General features: G+C 36.8%; 1 protein-coding gene and 1 long non-coding RNA gene across 5 annotated transcripts in view; both read left to right on the forward strand.

Moving 5' to 3' along the window:
* LOC125925225 (uncharacterized) overlaps window positions 1-901 on the forward strand; it is a 7,309-nt gene extending 6,408 nt beyond the window's left edge. Inside the window, exon 2 of the long non-coding RNA XR_007458738.1 lies at window positions 55-901. This is a non-coding gene — a long non-coding RNA (uncharacterized LOC125925225). The remainder of the gene's footprint in view (window positions 1-54) is intronic.
* The window catches only part of TRMT1L (tRNA methyltransferase 1 like), a 40,609-nt gene extending 26,817 nt beyond the window's left edge, over window positions 1-13,792 (forward strand). For 3 of the 4 annotated variants that reach the window (XM_049634073.1, XM_049634075.1, XM_049634076.1), the window contains 5 exons: window positions 7,322-7,400; window positions 9,703-9,866; window positions 10,378-10,440; window positions 12,365-12,491; window positions 12,593-13,792. In XM_049634073.1, the coding sequence (XP_049490030.1) occupies window positions 7,322-7,400; window positions 9,703-9,866; window positions 10,378-10,440; window positions 12,365-12,491; window positions 12,593-12,845 (686 nt within the window). In that variant the 3' untranslated portion in view covers window positions 12,846-13,792. The remainder of the gene's footprint in view (window positions 1-7,321; window positions 7,401-9,702; window positions 9,867-10,377; window positions 10,441-12,364; window positions 12,492-12,592) is intronic. The other variant, XM_049634074.1, reaches the window with a different exon arrangement.
* Window positions 13,793-14,575: the final 783 nt, after the last annotated feature.

Consider the following 14,575-nt stretch of genomic DNA (forward strand, 5'->3'; position numbering starts at 1 on the left):
GTGTGTGTGTGTGTGTGTGTGTGTGTGTGTGTGTGTGTGTGTGTGTGTTTTAAGTTTATTTATTTTGAGAGAGACGGAGAGAGCACAGTCAGGGGAGGGGCAGAGAGAGGGAGAGAAAGAATCCCATGCAGACTCCATGCTGTCTTTGCAGAGCCCAGTGCAGGGCTCCATCTCATGAACCATGTGATCATGACCTGAGCTGAAATCAAGAGCCACTGACTGAGTCACACAGGTGCTGCTCCTTTCAGCACGTGAAATAGGTCATTCCACTCCCTTTTGGTCTGCAAAGTTTCTGCTGAAAAAGCCACTGATAGGTTTATGGGGTTTCCTTTGTATGTAACTTTCTTCTTTGCTCATGATACTTTAAAAATTCTCTCTTTATCACTACTTTTTGCCATTTAAATTACTGTGTGTATTCATGTACCTCCTTGGGTTGATTTTGTTGGGGGATCTCTGTTCCACCTGAATCTGGATATCTGTCTTCTTTCCACAGATTAGGGAAGTTTTCCACTATTTTTTCTTCAAATAAATTTTCTGCCCCTTTTTCTCCTCTTCTTCTGGGATCCCTATGATGTGAATGCTGTTGTGCTTGATGGAGTTGCTAAGTTCCCTAAGTCTATTCTCATTTTGCAGAATTATTTTTCTCTCATCAGTTGAGCTTGATTACTTTCCATCACTATTTTCCAGATTGCTAATTTGTTCCTTTGCTTACTTTAGCCATCTAGTATATTTTTTATGCCATTTATTGTGTTCTTCATATCTGATTGGTTCTTTTTTATCTCTTTGTTAAGGGTCTCACTGATGTCCTTTGCTGTTTTTTCAAGACAAGTGACTATCTTTATGATCATTATTTTTAATTCTCTTTTAAGAATATTACTTCCATCTGTTTTGTGTAGATCTCTTGCTGTGGTTTTGTCCTATCCTTTGATTTGGGACATATTCCTCTGTCTCCTTGTTTTGTCTCTGTGTCTATGTGTTAGGAAGGTCAGCTACATCTCCTGCTCTTGAAAGTAATGGCCTTATGAGGAAAAGGTCCTGTAGTGCCCTGCAGTGTAATGCCCCCTTCACCAGGGCCTGGTGCTTCAGGCATGTCTTCTGTGTGTTAACACACCCTGCTGTTGTGTCCTGGCTGCTTTTCTCTTGAGTCCAGTTGTCCAATGAGTCTCTATTTGCCTGTTATGGGCAGTGTTTGGTCCCCAGGATGGGGTGTGCAGTTTTAACAAGGTGCACGGCAGTCTGTTTGCAAAATGAGACCTGCAGGGACCCAGGGATGTATGGGTGGAGCGCACAATTTTAACAAGGTACACGAGGCTTCCAAAAAGCCTGTGTAGCCACTGCCACTGAGACTGAGGCCACACAAAACATATGGGTCAGGAGACCTAGTATTGCAAGGTTTGTACAAGTCTTCTAGGGGAGGGTACTTGCAGCCCTGGGACTGAGGCAGGTCCGGCTGGAGGGGTCGTGGTGTGGTGTAAGCAAGTTATGTAGTGAATGTCACTGGTTTCCACATAGCCATGTGTTTATGCTGGGGGTGGGACAGGGAGATTGTGCCTGACAGCTCTTTTGACCCTAGAGAAGTCCCTTGGCAATCCCTTCCCCTCCAGAACATGATCCAAAATGAGTAAACAACTCTCCCTCCCCCATGTCCCAGGCATTTTCAAATTGCTGTTTCTACACTGAATCTCCATGGGCTTTTTTTAAGGACAGGGCTCCTTTTTAAGGGCTCCATGCTCTCTTTAAGGGCGGGGACTCCACTTCCTGTTGCCCTCCAGGCTCTCCCAGAACCAAGTCCACTGATTTTTAAAATTCTGGGCTTTAAGTACTATTGGTTTTAAGAACTGATGAAATTCAAAGCCAAATGTTATGGTTATCTGTCTTCATTGAGTGAGCTTCCTTCCAGGTGTAATCATCTGTTCCTCTCCCCATGGCAGATGGTGACACGGTTTTGCTCCTCACTGCATTTCTGCCCTTCCTACCCTCTTCAGTGTGGTCTCTTCTCTGCCTTTAGTGGTGGAGTTTGTTTTTCCAGTCTTCAGGTCATTTTCTGGGTTATTTATGATGTAACTGTTATCTAGTTGTAGCCATGGGACGAGGTGAGCTTAACATCCCTCCTACTCTATCTACCATCTTCCCAGCCCTGGAATATTTCTTTTCTTCTCTCTTTTAAACATTTATTTAGTTATTTTTGAGAGAGAGAGAGAGAGAGAGAGAGAGCAAGAGAGAGCAAGAGAGCACATATGCTCGTGAGCAGGAGAGGGACAGAGAGAGAATCCCAAATAGGTACCATGCTGTTAGTGCAGAGCCTGACACAGGACTTGATTCCATGAACTGTGAGATCATGACCTGAGCCGAAATCAAGAGTCAGACACTTAACTGACTGAGCCACCCAGGCGACTCTTTTCTGTTCTCTTTTCTTTCTTTCTTTTCTTTTCATAGGTGAGGTCCTTCCTTTCGAACTTACATTTTTTCCAACTTTATCCAGATACAATTAACAAAAGCTGTGTCACTTTAAGATGTACAATGTGTATCATTGATTTTATATACATATATAGTGAACTGATTACCACAATAAGATTAGTTAACACTTTCATCACCTCACAGTTACCTTTGTGTGTGTGTGTGTGTGATGAGAACATTTAAGATCTACTCTCTTAGCAAATTTCAGTTATATAGTATAGCATTGTTAATTACAGTCACCACACTGTACATTAGATCCCCAGAACTTCTTCTCTTTATAACTGAAAGTTTGCAGCCTCTTACCAACATCTCTTCATTTCCCCTGCCCCCAGGTCTTGGCAAACACCAGTCTACTCTTTTTTTGGAGTTCAGCATTTTTAGATATCACATATAAATGAGATCATAAAGTATTTCTGTTTGATTTCTTTCAGCATAATGCCCTTAAGATTCATTCACGTCACAAATTGCAGGATTTTAATCTTTTTTTGTGGCTGAATAATATTCTATTATATATGTACCACATTTTCTTTTTTTTTTAATTTACTTTTTCTTTTTTGAGTATAGTTGACATACAATGCTACATTAGCTTTAGGTGTACAACTTAGTGATTTGACAAATTTATACATTATGCCACAAATATAGCTACCATCTATTCCAGTACATCACCATTACAGTATCATTGATTGTGTTCCTTATGCTGTGTCTTTTATTCCCTTGACTTATTCATTCCATAACTGGAGGCCTGGAGGCCTGGAGGCCTGTATTTCCCTTTCGCCTTCACCCATTTGGCCCAGCCTCCCATCCCCTCCCCTCTAGCAACCATCAGATTTTCTCTGTATTTATAGGTCTGACTCTGCTTTTTGTTTGTTTATTCATTTCTGGGGCTTTTTTTAGATTCCACTTGTGAGTGGAATCATTTGTCTTTCTCAGTCTGACTTACTTCATTTAGCATAACACACTCTAGGTCCATCCAGGTTGTCTCAAATGCTACAATGTTGTCCTTTTTATGGCTGTGTAATGTTCCATTGTGTGTGGAGATATGGAGATGTACATATATCTCCATAATTTGGCTATTTGTAAATTTGGCTATTGTAAATAATGCTGCAGTAAACAGAGAGATGCATATATCCTTTCGAATTAGTGATTTTGTATTCTTTCAGTAAATACCTAGTAGTGGAATTATTGGAGCATATAGTTATTCTACTTTTAATTTGGGGGGGAACTCCCATACTGTTTTCCAGAGTGACTATACCAGTTTACTTATTATTTCTTGTCTTTTTGAGTTTAGTCATTCTGACAGGTGTAAGGTGATATCTCATTATGGTTTTGATTTGTTTCCCTGATGATTAGTGATGTTGAATATCTTTTCATGTGTCTGTGGGCCACTTGTATGTCCTCTTGGAAAAACGTCTATTCAGGTCTTCTGCCCATTTTTTATTCAGATTGGTTTTTTTCGGTGTTGAGTTGTAGAAGTTCTGTCTGTATATTGGATATTAACCCTTTATTGGATATATCATTTGTAAATATTTCTCTAATTCAGTAGGCTGAATTTTTTTGTTCGTTGTTTCCTTCGCTATGCAAAGCTTTTTATTTTGATGTAGTCCTAATAGTTTATTTTTGCTTTTGTTTTCCTTGTCTCAGGAGATATATCTAGAAAAATGTTGCTACAGCTAATGTCAGAGAAATTACTGCCTGTGCGGTCTTCTAGAAGAGATGGTTTCAGGTCTCACATTTAAGTCTTTAATCCGTTTTGTGTTTATTTTTGTGTATGGTGTAAGAAGGTGGTTCAGTCTCATTCTTCTACATATAGATGTCAAGTTTTTCCAGCACCATTTTTTGAAAAGACTGTCTTTTTCCCATTGTATATTCTTGCCTCCTTTGTCATAGATTGACCATGTAATTGTGAGTTTATTTCTGGACTCTATTTTGTTCCATTGATCTATGTGTCTATTTTTGTGTTATTTTTTCTCGATAATTTTCTTCTCAAAGTCTCTTTTCTGTCTTCCAGGAAATAATTTTAGCTATATATTGGATCTTCTAGATTGATCCTCTGTTTTATTTTAATAATCCTATTCATTTCTTTGGCATTTAGTTCTCCTTTATAGCTATCCCTGATTGTTATTTTCCAACTCTTCTTTTTAAATTTTTGTCATATTTTGTCTTTTTTTAAGTTACTTCATATTTTCTTATTATTTCTTTTTTAATAGTGTCCTATTCTTATTTCACAAGAATCTTGGTTCAGCCTTATCCAAGATTAACTTCATCTTTTGGAATGAGGAAACACAGAGCCTGGTTGTGGGTATTAGAGAAGGAAATCTAGGGGTCTTAATTGAACCCCTTCAAAATTTTTAGCTAGACCTCTTTTTTGCAGTACCAACCCTCTACCCATCTTTCGAGATGATCAGTACCTTCAATTCTCAGCTCTTTCTGGAGTCCCACAACACTAGCGGTCTTGCTGTTTTGTTGGTAGCCTTCTGCCCATCTAATCTGTGCTAAGAATATTGGTTATAGTTGAGTATATTTTATATTTAGGGGAGGATAGATTTTTTAGTTTTGTATAATTGTTGCTGTTATTTTGTTGTTCTGTTCCCTATTTTTCTGTATTGTAATTTGGTTCTCTGTCGTGGTAGATCTCAAATGTCTGATGGTCTTGGTGCTCACTGAAAGTTGTTTGGAAGCACTGGAGTCAGGGGTTGTAAACTGATGGATTTTACCGTATGTAATGAGAAGGCACCAGTTTGTCTTGTCACTAGGGGACCCCCCAAATGACCATGAATAATACGTATTCAGTCTTTTTTCTTGGATTGGTAATTTTTTCTAGAAAAATCTTTGAATCTTCCACCAGCCTTCTAGGAGCCATGTTGGGGAAAGGAGACTTGGAAGATCTTACATTTATGATGTCTTTTACTTAATGCCTCTTTTCCTAAACCTCCTTATTCTCAACTGTGACTGCTGCCCCTGGTTCCAGATCCTCCAATGGTTCAGCCTTACCCAAGATTAACTTCATCTTTTGGAACGAGGAAGCACAGAGCCTGGTTGTGGGTATTAGAGAAGGAAATCTAGGGGTCTTAATTGAACCCCTTCAAAATTTTTAGCTAGACCTCTTTTTTGCAGTACCAACCCTATACCCATCTTTCGAGATGATCAGTACCTTCAATTCTCAGCTCTTTCTGGAGCCACACAACACTAGTGGGCTTGCTGTTTTGTTGGTAGCCTGTCTGCCCATTTCAGGCTTAGGCTTTAGCATTCTCTGGCCTGCTAAATCAGTTATCCCCTTGTGTACCTTATTTCCACTTCTAAAATTTTACTGACCTCTCTCATCATCTTGTTACCTCCTCCCAATTTATTTATCGTTTGGTTTGATTTTTATTCCTTTGTTCTCATTTTAATAATGCTTTAGGAGACAGCAGAGATAAAGTACATGTTTAATCCATTGCATTTAAATAGAAGTCTCCGAATATTTTTAATTCCTCATCTAGAATTGTCTTCACAGCCTATATACCAATGACCTGGACAGAACTAGTTTTCTTTCTTTATTCCTTCGTTTTTTGCTACTAGTAACTTGAAACGATAGCCCTGACCTGTCAAAGAGGGAATTTGCTATTGCTGACCTAGCCCTTAGAAATCCTAGGTAAGGGGCTTGGGAAAAGACATAGGTTGGTATGATGGGAGCATTTTGTAGATGCATCAAGAAACAAACTGACTAATAATTCATGTGTGTGCTGCCGCCTGCCTGTGGTAAGTGGGTATAACTGAAAGAACTGTAAATATAAATTACCCTAATTTGGATAATACTGCCTATAGTTTTGTAGTTTAGTTATTTAATGGTTCCAGGAAAGACTTCTTGAGTATATTCATATAACGTTGGAACATAGTTCTCAACAAATCTAATGTTGATGATAAGGCTTAGAGTTCAATAATACTGAAAAGTCGATCTAGTAGAAACAGCGAGGGAAGAAGCCTTTAAGTAAATCTAAAATAAGATCTCGTATCTGTGCATTATGGCATTTAATTACGTTGAATAACAGTGATGTTGGATAGCAATGGGCTATAGACCTATGGCCCTACCAAGTAATTCTGAGTTCTGAATATATCTAGAACTGATTGATCAGATCAGGCCATTCCAAGAAAGTGGATGATAACCTAGGAATGCCCTGGGGGAAGTCAGTTGGAGAGAGTCTGATTTAAAATGACTATTCTGGGGCTTAAGTGAACTGAATAGTCCATAGTAAAATATTGCCCCATTTTTGGAAACTAAGAATAATGCTAGTATTTCCCCAATTTCCTTGTGATTATAAGGTCTCACACTGTTCTTTAAACTGAATTAAGATTCTTCTAACCTATTTGGGGGGGCTGAATATGAATCAAGCCTAAGGAGTAATTTGTTTTCTTTCCAAATGCATTAAGTAACTAATGAGAAAGGTCTTTATTTTGATGGGATGTTGGTTACATTTATTAAAACTCAACCTTTTCACATAACACGTATAAATTTTATTGCATATAATTTATACCCCAATCAGTTGATTTTAAATGAGTATCTTGTGGACTTCTAGACTTTCTCCTACTTAAATTGTTTCATGTAGCATAGTGACTAAACCCTAGTAGAAGTTTTGCCTCTAATAAGCCATTTGACCTGGATTTCTATGACCTCTCAAGTTTTAATTCTCTGATCTGGATAATTGAGATTTTAACAGTACCTACTTCAAAGAGTTGTAAGGATTAAATTTTTTAAATGCATATAAAATACTTAGCATAATACCTGGCACATAGTAGATCCTCATTATATAGTAGCTGCAAATTATTATTAACAATTACTATTTACATTGTCATTTCTCCTTTGAGTTCTCTTTTTATATTTTCACAGAAAACCCATATAGACAGCTGCCCTGTAACTGTCATGGAAGCATGCCTGGAAAGACAGCAATAGAACTTGGACCTCTATGGTATGTGCTTAAGCTAAGAATATACAGATGGTTCCTGACTTAGGATTTTTTGACTCTATAGTGGTGCAAAAGCGATACACATTCAATAGAAAGTGTATTTCAAATTTTGCATTTTAATCTTTTCCCATGCTAGCAATATGCAATACGGGTCCTCTCTCATGATGCTGGCAAGTAGCATTAAGTCACAGCTCCCAGCCAGGCAGACGATCATGAGGATCAACAACCAGTACACTTAACAACCATTCAGTTTTTCCACTTTCAATATAATCAATAAATCATATGAAATAATCAACACTTTATAAAATAGACATTGTGCTGGATATTTTTTGCCCAACTGTTAACTAATTTAAGTGTTCTGAGAATGTTTAAGGTAGTTAGGTTATGCTATGATGTTCGGGAGGTTAGTTCTAGTACATGCATTTTCAGCTTGTAATGGGTTTATCGAGACATAATTCCATCATAGGAATTATGTTAAGGAAGGCCAGTATTCAAAATTGATTTACGTATTGATTTATTATGTGTGGTAAAAGAACAAATTTCAATTTAATTTTTTTTTAAGTCTAGGTAAATAATTATAATTCTTCTACCCCTATGAACCTAAAGTGTTTTCTGTTTTCAGATTTTTCTATACCATTATTCTCACAAGTTTGTGACACTGCTAAGAGATGGTGAGATCAAAAAGAGCCTGGCAGATCTGCAAACTAGATCATTCATTTCTGAATTAGTAAGAATGAGGCTTTTTTCAGCTGACAGTTTGCAGAACTAGGATGTGATTATGAAATGATCACCGTAACTTCTTATAGAAGAGTCAACTTGATATAAGAAGTCTTCAAGAAATTAGTTTTAAGTGAGAAGGACATGTGAAAGTACATGCTTTTGTTTTAGGTAAAGCTGTTTAGATGGGACTCACCTGCAAAGATTTCCTCACTCAGAGCCATTGTTCATGTCTTTACTCTCATGCACAGTCTCTTCCCCTTTCCCCAGATCCAGTTCAAATTGTGTCCTCTTTGAAGTTTCCAGTGTTTCACCCAAAATTTCTAAATCCCATTTTAGTAAATCTCACATCGATCATTCATTTGACACTTTAAAGTCATACATCTTTTCATATGTATTTGCTAACCAAATAGTAATAGCTGTCATTCATTGAGGATATACTTAGGATCTCATTAATTCCCATAACAAGACTGAAAAGTTTTATTTTCTATTTTGTGATGAAGAATAAGAGACTCAAAAGCAGTAATCACTCAAGATTACATAGATAGTAAGTGGTGGAGCCAGCATGTGAATTCAGGTTTATCTGACTTGGAATTTCATATTCTGTCCATTATACCGGTCATTCTCAAATTAAATGGAAAGTCGATGAGACTTACCCTTGTGCCATTTTTTAACTGAATCACCATCACCACTGTAATTCTCCTATACCTACTTCTGTCCCACCCCACTTTACCATACACAAGGTGGATTAAGACTTACTGACAAGAATATGCATTATGAAAACTTATGTTTCACACTGTGCGCCTGTCTAGGTCCTATCTAGATTTATAGGCTTTTATAGGGTAAACCCTGTCTTTTATACTTTGGTGTATCTTCCACACCCGTATGTACCACAGGGCTAGTAGTCTTACACACCTTACCTGAGGGCTCAATAAATTCTTTGTTGATTTACTGTGAGTGAAATTTCCACAACTAATCCCACTAACTTAGAGAAATAACATGATAAAAGGTGTGGGCAAATAGAAAGTAATTTTAAATTAAACCATAAATTCTTGGGATGCCTGGGTGGCTCAGTTGGTTAAGCATCCAACTTCGGCTCAGGTCATGATCTCATGGTTCGTGAGCTCAAGCCCCTCATTGGGCTGTGCTGACAGCTCAGCGCCTGGAGCCTACCCTACTTCAGATTCTGTGTCTCCCTCTCTCTGCCCCTGTCCCCCTCTCAAAAGTAAACATTAAAATAAATCATAAATTCTTTAATTTCAGCATTTACTCCATCCTATAAATTAAGTTAGTTGTGATTAAATTATGGAGACTTTTTTTTTTAAGTTTATTTATTTATTTTGAGAGAGAACATGTGTGGTGGAAGGCAGAGAGGAAGAGAGGATACCAAGCAGGCCCAAGCAGGCTCTGCACTCAATGTGCAGAGCCTGATGGGGGCTCAAATTCACGAACCATGAGATCATGCCCTGAGCCAAAATCAAGAGTCAAGTGCTTAGCCAACTGAACCACCCAGGTACCCTGAGACTTTTATTTTTAATAGACCTTTCTCAAACCCAGTTCTCTGTATTTTTTTTTTTTTCTTTTCCAGGTCAAGTTCCCTTTTCAATACTGGATTCCTCAAAAGAATGCTATTTGAATCTCTTCACCATGGTTTAGATGACATTCAGACCCTAATAAAGACATTAATCTTTGAATCAGAGTGTACTCCTCAAAGTCAGTTTTCAGTTCCTACGCCTTCAAATCTCAAGCAAGGTGACATTTACATTTAGGGCCTGAAATGAGTAACAATTTTATTAAAATATACATATATTTTTTTCTAGTTTTAGTAGACTAAAAGAACTAAACGTCTGTTGTGGTTTTATTATCCTATACCTGCTTTGTAGAGAGAGAAACCTTAGGTAATTCTGAGAATAGTGTGGTCGAAAATTTTCGTAATATCCATTGAGACACAGAAGCTGTACACTTTCACTCATTACAACTGTTTTTTGTCCTTTATTTTCTCTTTGGTATAAAATAGACTTTTGTAGTTTTATCTGGCTGTTGATACAAGGGTGGGCCTATTAGACATTCTAGTTAAGTCATTAAAAGCAGCAGCTATTGTTAGGCAGTTAAAAATGTAAACCTTGTAGCCTGTTTTTACCACAGAATCTCGTATTTCATAAAAGCAGTGTGTGTAGAATTTCGTAAGCTTTTATTTAAAGTTTGAATTGTTGCTTAAGGTCATTCTGTAAAATATTTTGTTATTCCCATGTTTTTATTTTAGAAGAATGTGGTGTGTTTATTAAAACTACAGATGATACCACACCAGATAACTACATTGCACAAGGTATGTATATGTCCGTGTGTGTATATATGTAAATATGTATGTATTAGTGCAAAAACGCAGTTAGAAGGGCAGGAAGAGATTGCTCTGGTGGCCTTCTTTAAAATGCTTCTTTACCGTATTATACTGACAACATAACTATAGTAAAACTTGTTTATCTGGCATTTGCACAGTTCACAATTTCTATTAACATGTACTTGTTCACATCTCTAATATATGGTGATCCCCTTGAAAGAACTAGAAGACCTTGAAGAACCATGTGAACCAAACTTAAGCTCAAATTATATTTGATACAGTAATAAAGATTCAGTTTTATTCTAATTCTTTTAAACTTTCTCATCAACATATATCACAATTCCATTAATTAACCATAAGACCCTGTTCTCTAGCCATGAAGAATTTACTATATAGCCTTTCTTATAATTTGGGATGTGTGCATGCACACTTTAAAATATGGTTGTATTAGGGATTACAAATTCGAATCCAAACGATTTTAAGATTTATGTCAGTGTCTTAATGTCTAAGGTTTTGTTTTGCTCTTTAAAAGCTTAGATTCTAGGGGCGCCTGGGTGGCTCAGTCGGTTAAGCAGCCGACTTCAGCTCAGGTCATGATCTTGCGGTCCGTGAGTTCAAGCCCCGCGTCAGGTTCTGTGCTAACAGCTCAGAGCCTGGAGCCTGTTTCAGATTCTGTCTCCCCCTCTCTCTGACCCTCCCCCGTTCATGCTCTGTCTCTCTCTGTCTCAAAAATAAACAAACATTAAAAAGAATTTTAAAAAATAAAAAAATAAATAAAAGCTTCGATTCTAAATGTGTTTTGAATACTAATAAAAAGAACTAGATAGTGTTAAGACAGAGGAACAGAACAATGCCCTTTCATGTCACTAATGTCATTTCACAATTACAAAGCTAAAATATGTTCCCAATTTTCAGAAATCATACTTCTTTCCACATTGATCTTTTATTACTAGCTTTTGAGAATTTAAATACTTGCCTGAGATAGAAATACATTTTTCTTGTAAGTTTAAGGTCAGATGACTAAAGTCAGAATAAGATTTTGTCAAAGTAAATTGAGACCATTGTTGTAATAATTGTTCACAAGCACTGAAATTCTGAAGAGGAGAGTTTTTGCTGTAAATTAAATTGGGTGATTTCAAGTGCTTCAGTTAATGCACGTACAATATTCCTTTGCTTGTTTGTGCTACCTGTGAGAAGTAAAACTTGCCACCTTATAAAGTGAGGATTTGGTGGGGAGAGGGGATAGATTTGTTTTGCTTTCAGTGTGTGTAAGTGCTCATTTTTTGTGTAAGTAGCCCAGGCTGACATGACCCCTATACTGGAGGACAGTCGGACGCCCACATCCAGCCAGCATTGGAGGATACAGTGGCTGACAGGGTTGAAATGTCAGTGAATGACAAAGGACAGAATTACAATTTTTTATTAGTTGCTCAACATTTTAGTGTTGATCTTCAAAGCCAAGAAAACTTCAACTCCTTTTAATAGTATATGGTTTAATAACTACTAAATGCTCCTTCCAATGGTCATGTTTAGTTGGCATCTTCAACTAATTTGCTAACATTCACAATTCTACCCAATCCTCAGTTGGGAGAGTAAAGGCATTATGGTACATTGCAATAAGCATTGGATTTAAGAGCATCATTTTACTCCTGTTTGTCGTGTAACCTCAGCCAGGCCACTCACCTTCAGCAGGGGTGTCTTAAATCCTTCTTAGAATAAAGCAAAATACAAGTTTTAAAAATAAAGTCTCTGAGCTGTTCTTATATATAAAGAGAATCAGACTAATCTCTATGGGTTCTCAAAAATTATTATTTTAAGATTGATCAATATTTAAATCTTTCACAATAGAAAATATCAGGCCAAAAAGAGTCATTATTAAGGTGTTCTGATTTTTTGTATGTGTATGTTTCAGGAAAAAGAAAAGGTAATGAAACAGTCACAACTTTAGCCAAAAGGCAAAAGACTGATGTCAGTACTGAACATCCTCCCTTTTATTACAACATCCACAGACACAGCATTAAAGGAATGAATATGCCAAAGTAAGACAACCAGTGAATGGCAAAATGTATATGTTATATTTTAATGACATTGTGATTTACATAAAAATACAGAACCTTTTTTTTTCCTTTCCTTCCTGCAGGTTGAAAAAGTTTTTGTGCTATCTTTCTCAAGCAGGCTTTCGAGTGAGCCGAACTCATTTTGACCCAATGGGTGTTCGTACAGATGCACCTCTGATGCAATTTAAATCGATCCTTTTAAAGTACAGCACCCCTACATACACGGGAGGACAGTCGGAGGGCCACGTCCAGCCAGCATCCGAGGATACAGTGGCTGACAGGGTTGAAATGTCAATGAACGACAAAGCAGAAGCAAGCAGTTGCAGAAGATGGTAAATGTAGCCAAGAGTTACTCCAGATGTCTGTCTAGATGGCCTGGTAGTTCTCTATACCAACTGTAGTTCTTTTTCTATTCTTTTAATTCAGTGGTGTAAAAATAAAAAAAACAGTGTTTTCATTCAGAAAATTAGCAGTTTCTAACTTAGCTAGTTTGGGAGCTGTGCTTTCCAGTTTTTTCTTATTGTAAAGAAAACTTAAAATTTTAATGAAAACATTTCATATGAAGCCACGTTTATGACTGAGATCACCCTACCATTTAGTAACTCAGAAAACTTTCACTTGCAAAGTGTTTGGAATTTTATGTATGTTATGGAACCATCCTTTACTGTTCTTAATCACATGTCTACTTAAACTGATTCTGTTTAAGCACACAAAATGAAGCCAAAAGCCTTTTACGTATTACCCTAAATAGAACAATGCCCTTTCATGTCACTAACATTATTTCACAATTACAGAGCTAAAATGTGTTCCCAATTTTCAGAAATCATACTTCTTTCCACATTGATCTTTTAATTTATTACTAGCTTTTGAGAGTTTAAATACTTGTCTGAGATAGAAATAAGTTTTTCTTTTAAGTTTAAGGTCAGGTGACTGAAGTCAGAGTAAGAGTTTGTCAAAGTAAATTGAGACCATTGTTCTAATAGTTGTTCATAAGCACCGAAATTCTGGAGAGTTTTTGCTGTAAATTAAATTGGGTGATCTCAAGTGCCTCAGTTAATGCACGTACAATATTCATTTGCTTGTTTGTGCTACCTCTCAGAAGTAAAACTTGCCACCTTATGAACTTACGAAGTAAGGATTTTTGGGGGGGTGGTGGGAGACAGATTTGCTTTGTTTTTGGGTGTGTGTATGTGCTCATTTTTTTGTATAAGTAGCCCAGGCTAACATGACTATGAAAATTAGTAGAAGCTCCATTAATAAATTTTGTTCTTGCTTCATTTGAATGTAAAAGTTTGGATAACAGGATTTGGTATAAAGTTTAGATTTTTGTCTCAAGGACTTAATCCATATTTACCCTGCATTACTTTTTAGAGGAAGTAACTTTTTATCTGAGTGAGCATAAAGCTTGGGGGATGGAGAAGAGTTATAACTGAAAAGGTTTTAAATACACTATGGAAGAAAAAAAGCACACCCATGACATATTTAAAGATCCAGGGAGTGAGATCAACATAGTAGATAAGCAGAAATAAAAAAAATTCTTTGTGTTATTACAGCATAGTCCTAGGAGGATGTGTTTTCTCCCATTAGTAGAATCATATTTAAATAAACGAACAGGTGAACTGCAAGTGATATACTAGAATGACCCCCCAAAAAACCCTGTAACTTTTGCCAGTTAAAATTATTACAAATGAGCACAAAAATAAAAGTTATTACTTTTTTGTTTATATACTTAAAAATTACTATAAATCCACAAGGCAAACCAGCGCTTGGACCATCTGTACATATTGTTAAATTGAGTATCTGTCTCAAATCTTGCCAAATGCTTGTCAGCGTGACATATTTTGATCAGTGATAACGTTGGGCTTTATGCCAGGAGCCTAATTTGATAGAGAAATAATATATAAATTACTGTTATTTAAAATATATGTTGTGTTTTAATTTCACATACACAGATTTTCCAAAGAAAGGTGGTGAGAAGTAGTCAGGAACTCTGTTAAGGTAATGTTATCAACCTAAAGAGGAAATACTTTTAAAATTCCAAATAATGCTACATTAGCGCCTTGTCC

This window comes from Panthera uncia, chromosome F1, assembly GCF_023721935.1.
Source record: "Panthera uncia isolate 11264 chromosome F1, Puncia_PCG_1.0, whole genome shotgun sequence".
Classification (NCBI taxonomy): domain Eukaryota; kingdom Metazoa; phylum Chordata; class Mammalia; order Carnivora; family Felidae; genus Panthera; species Panthera uncia.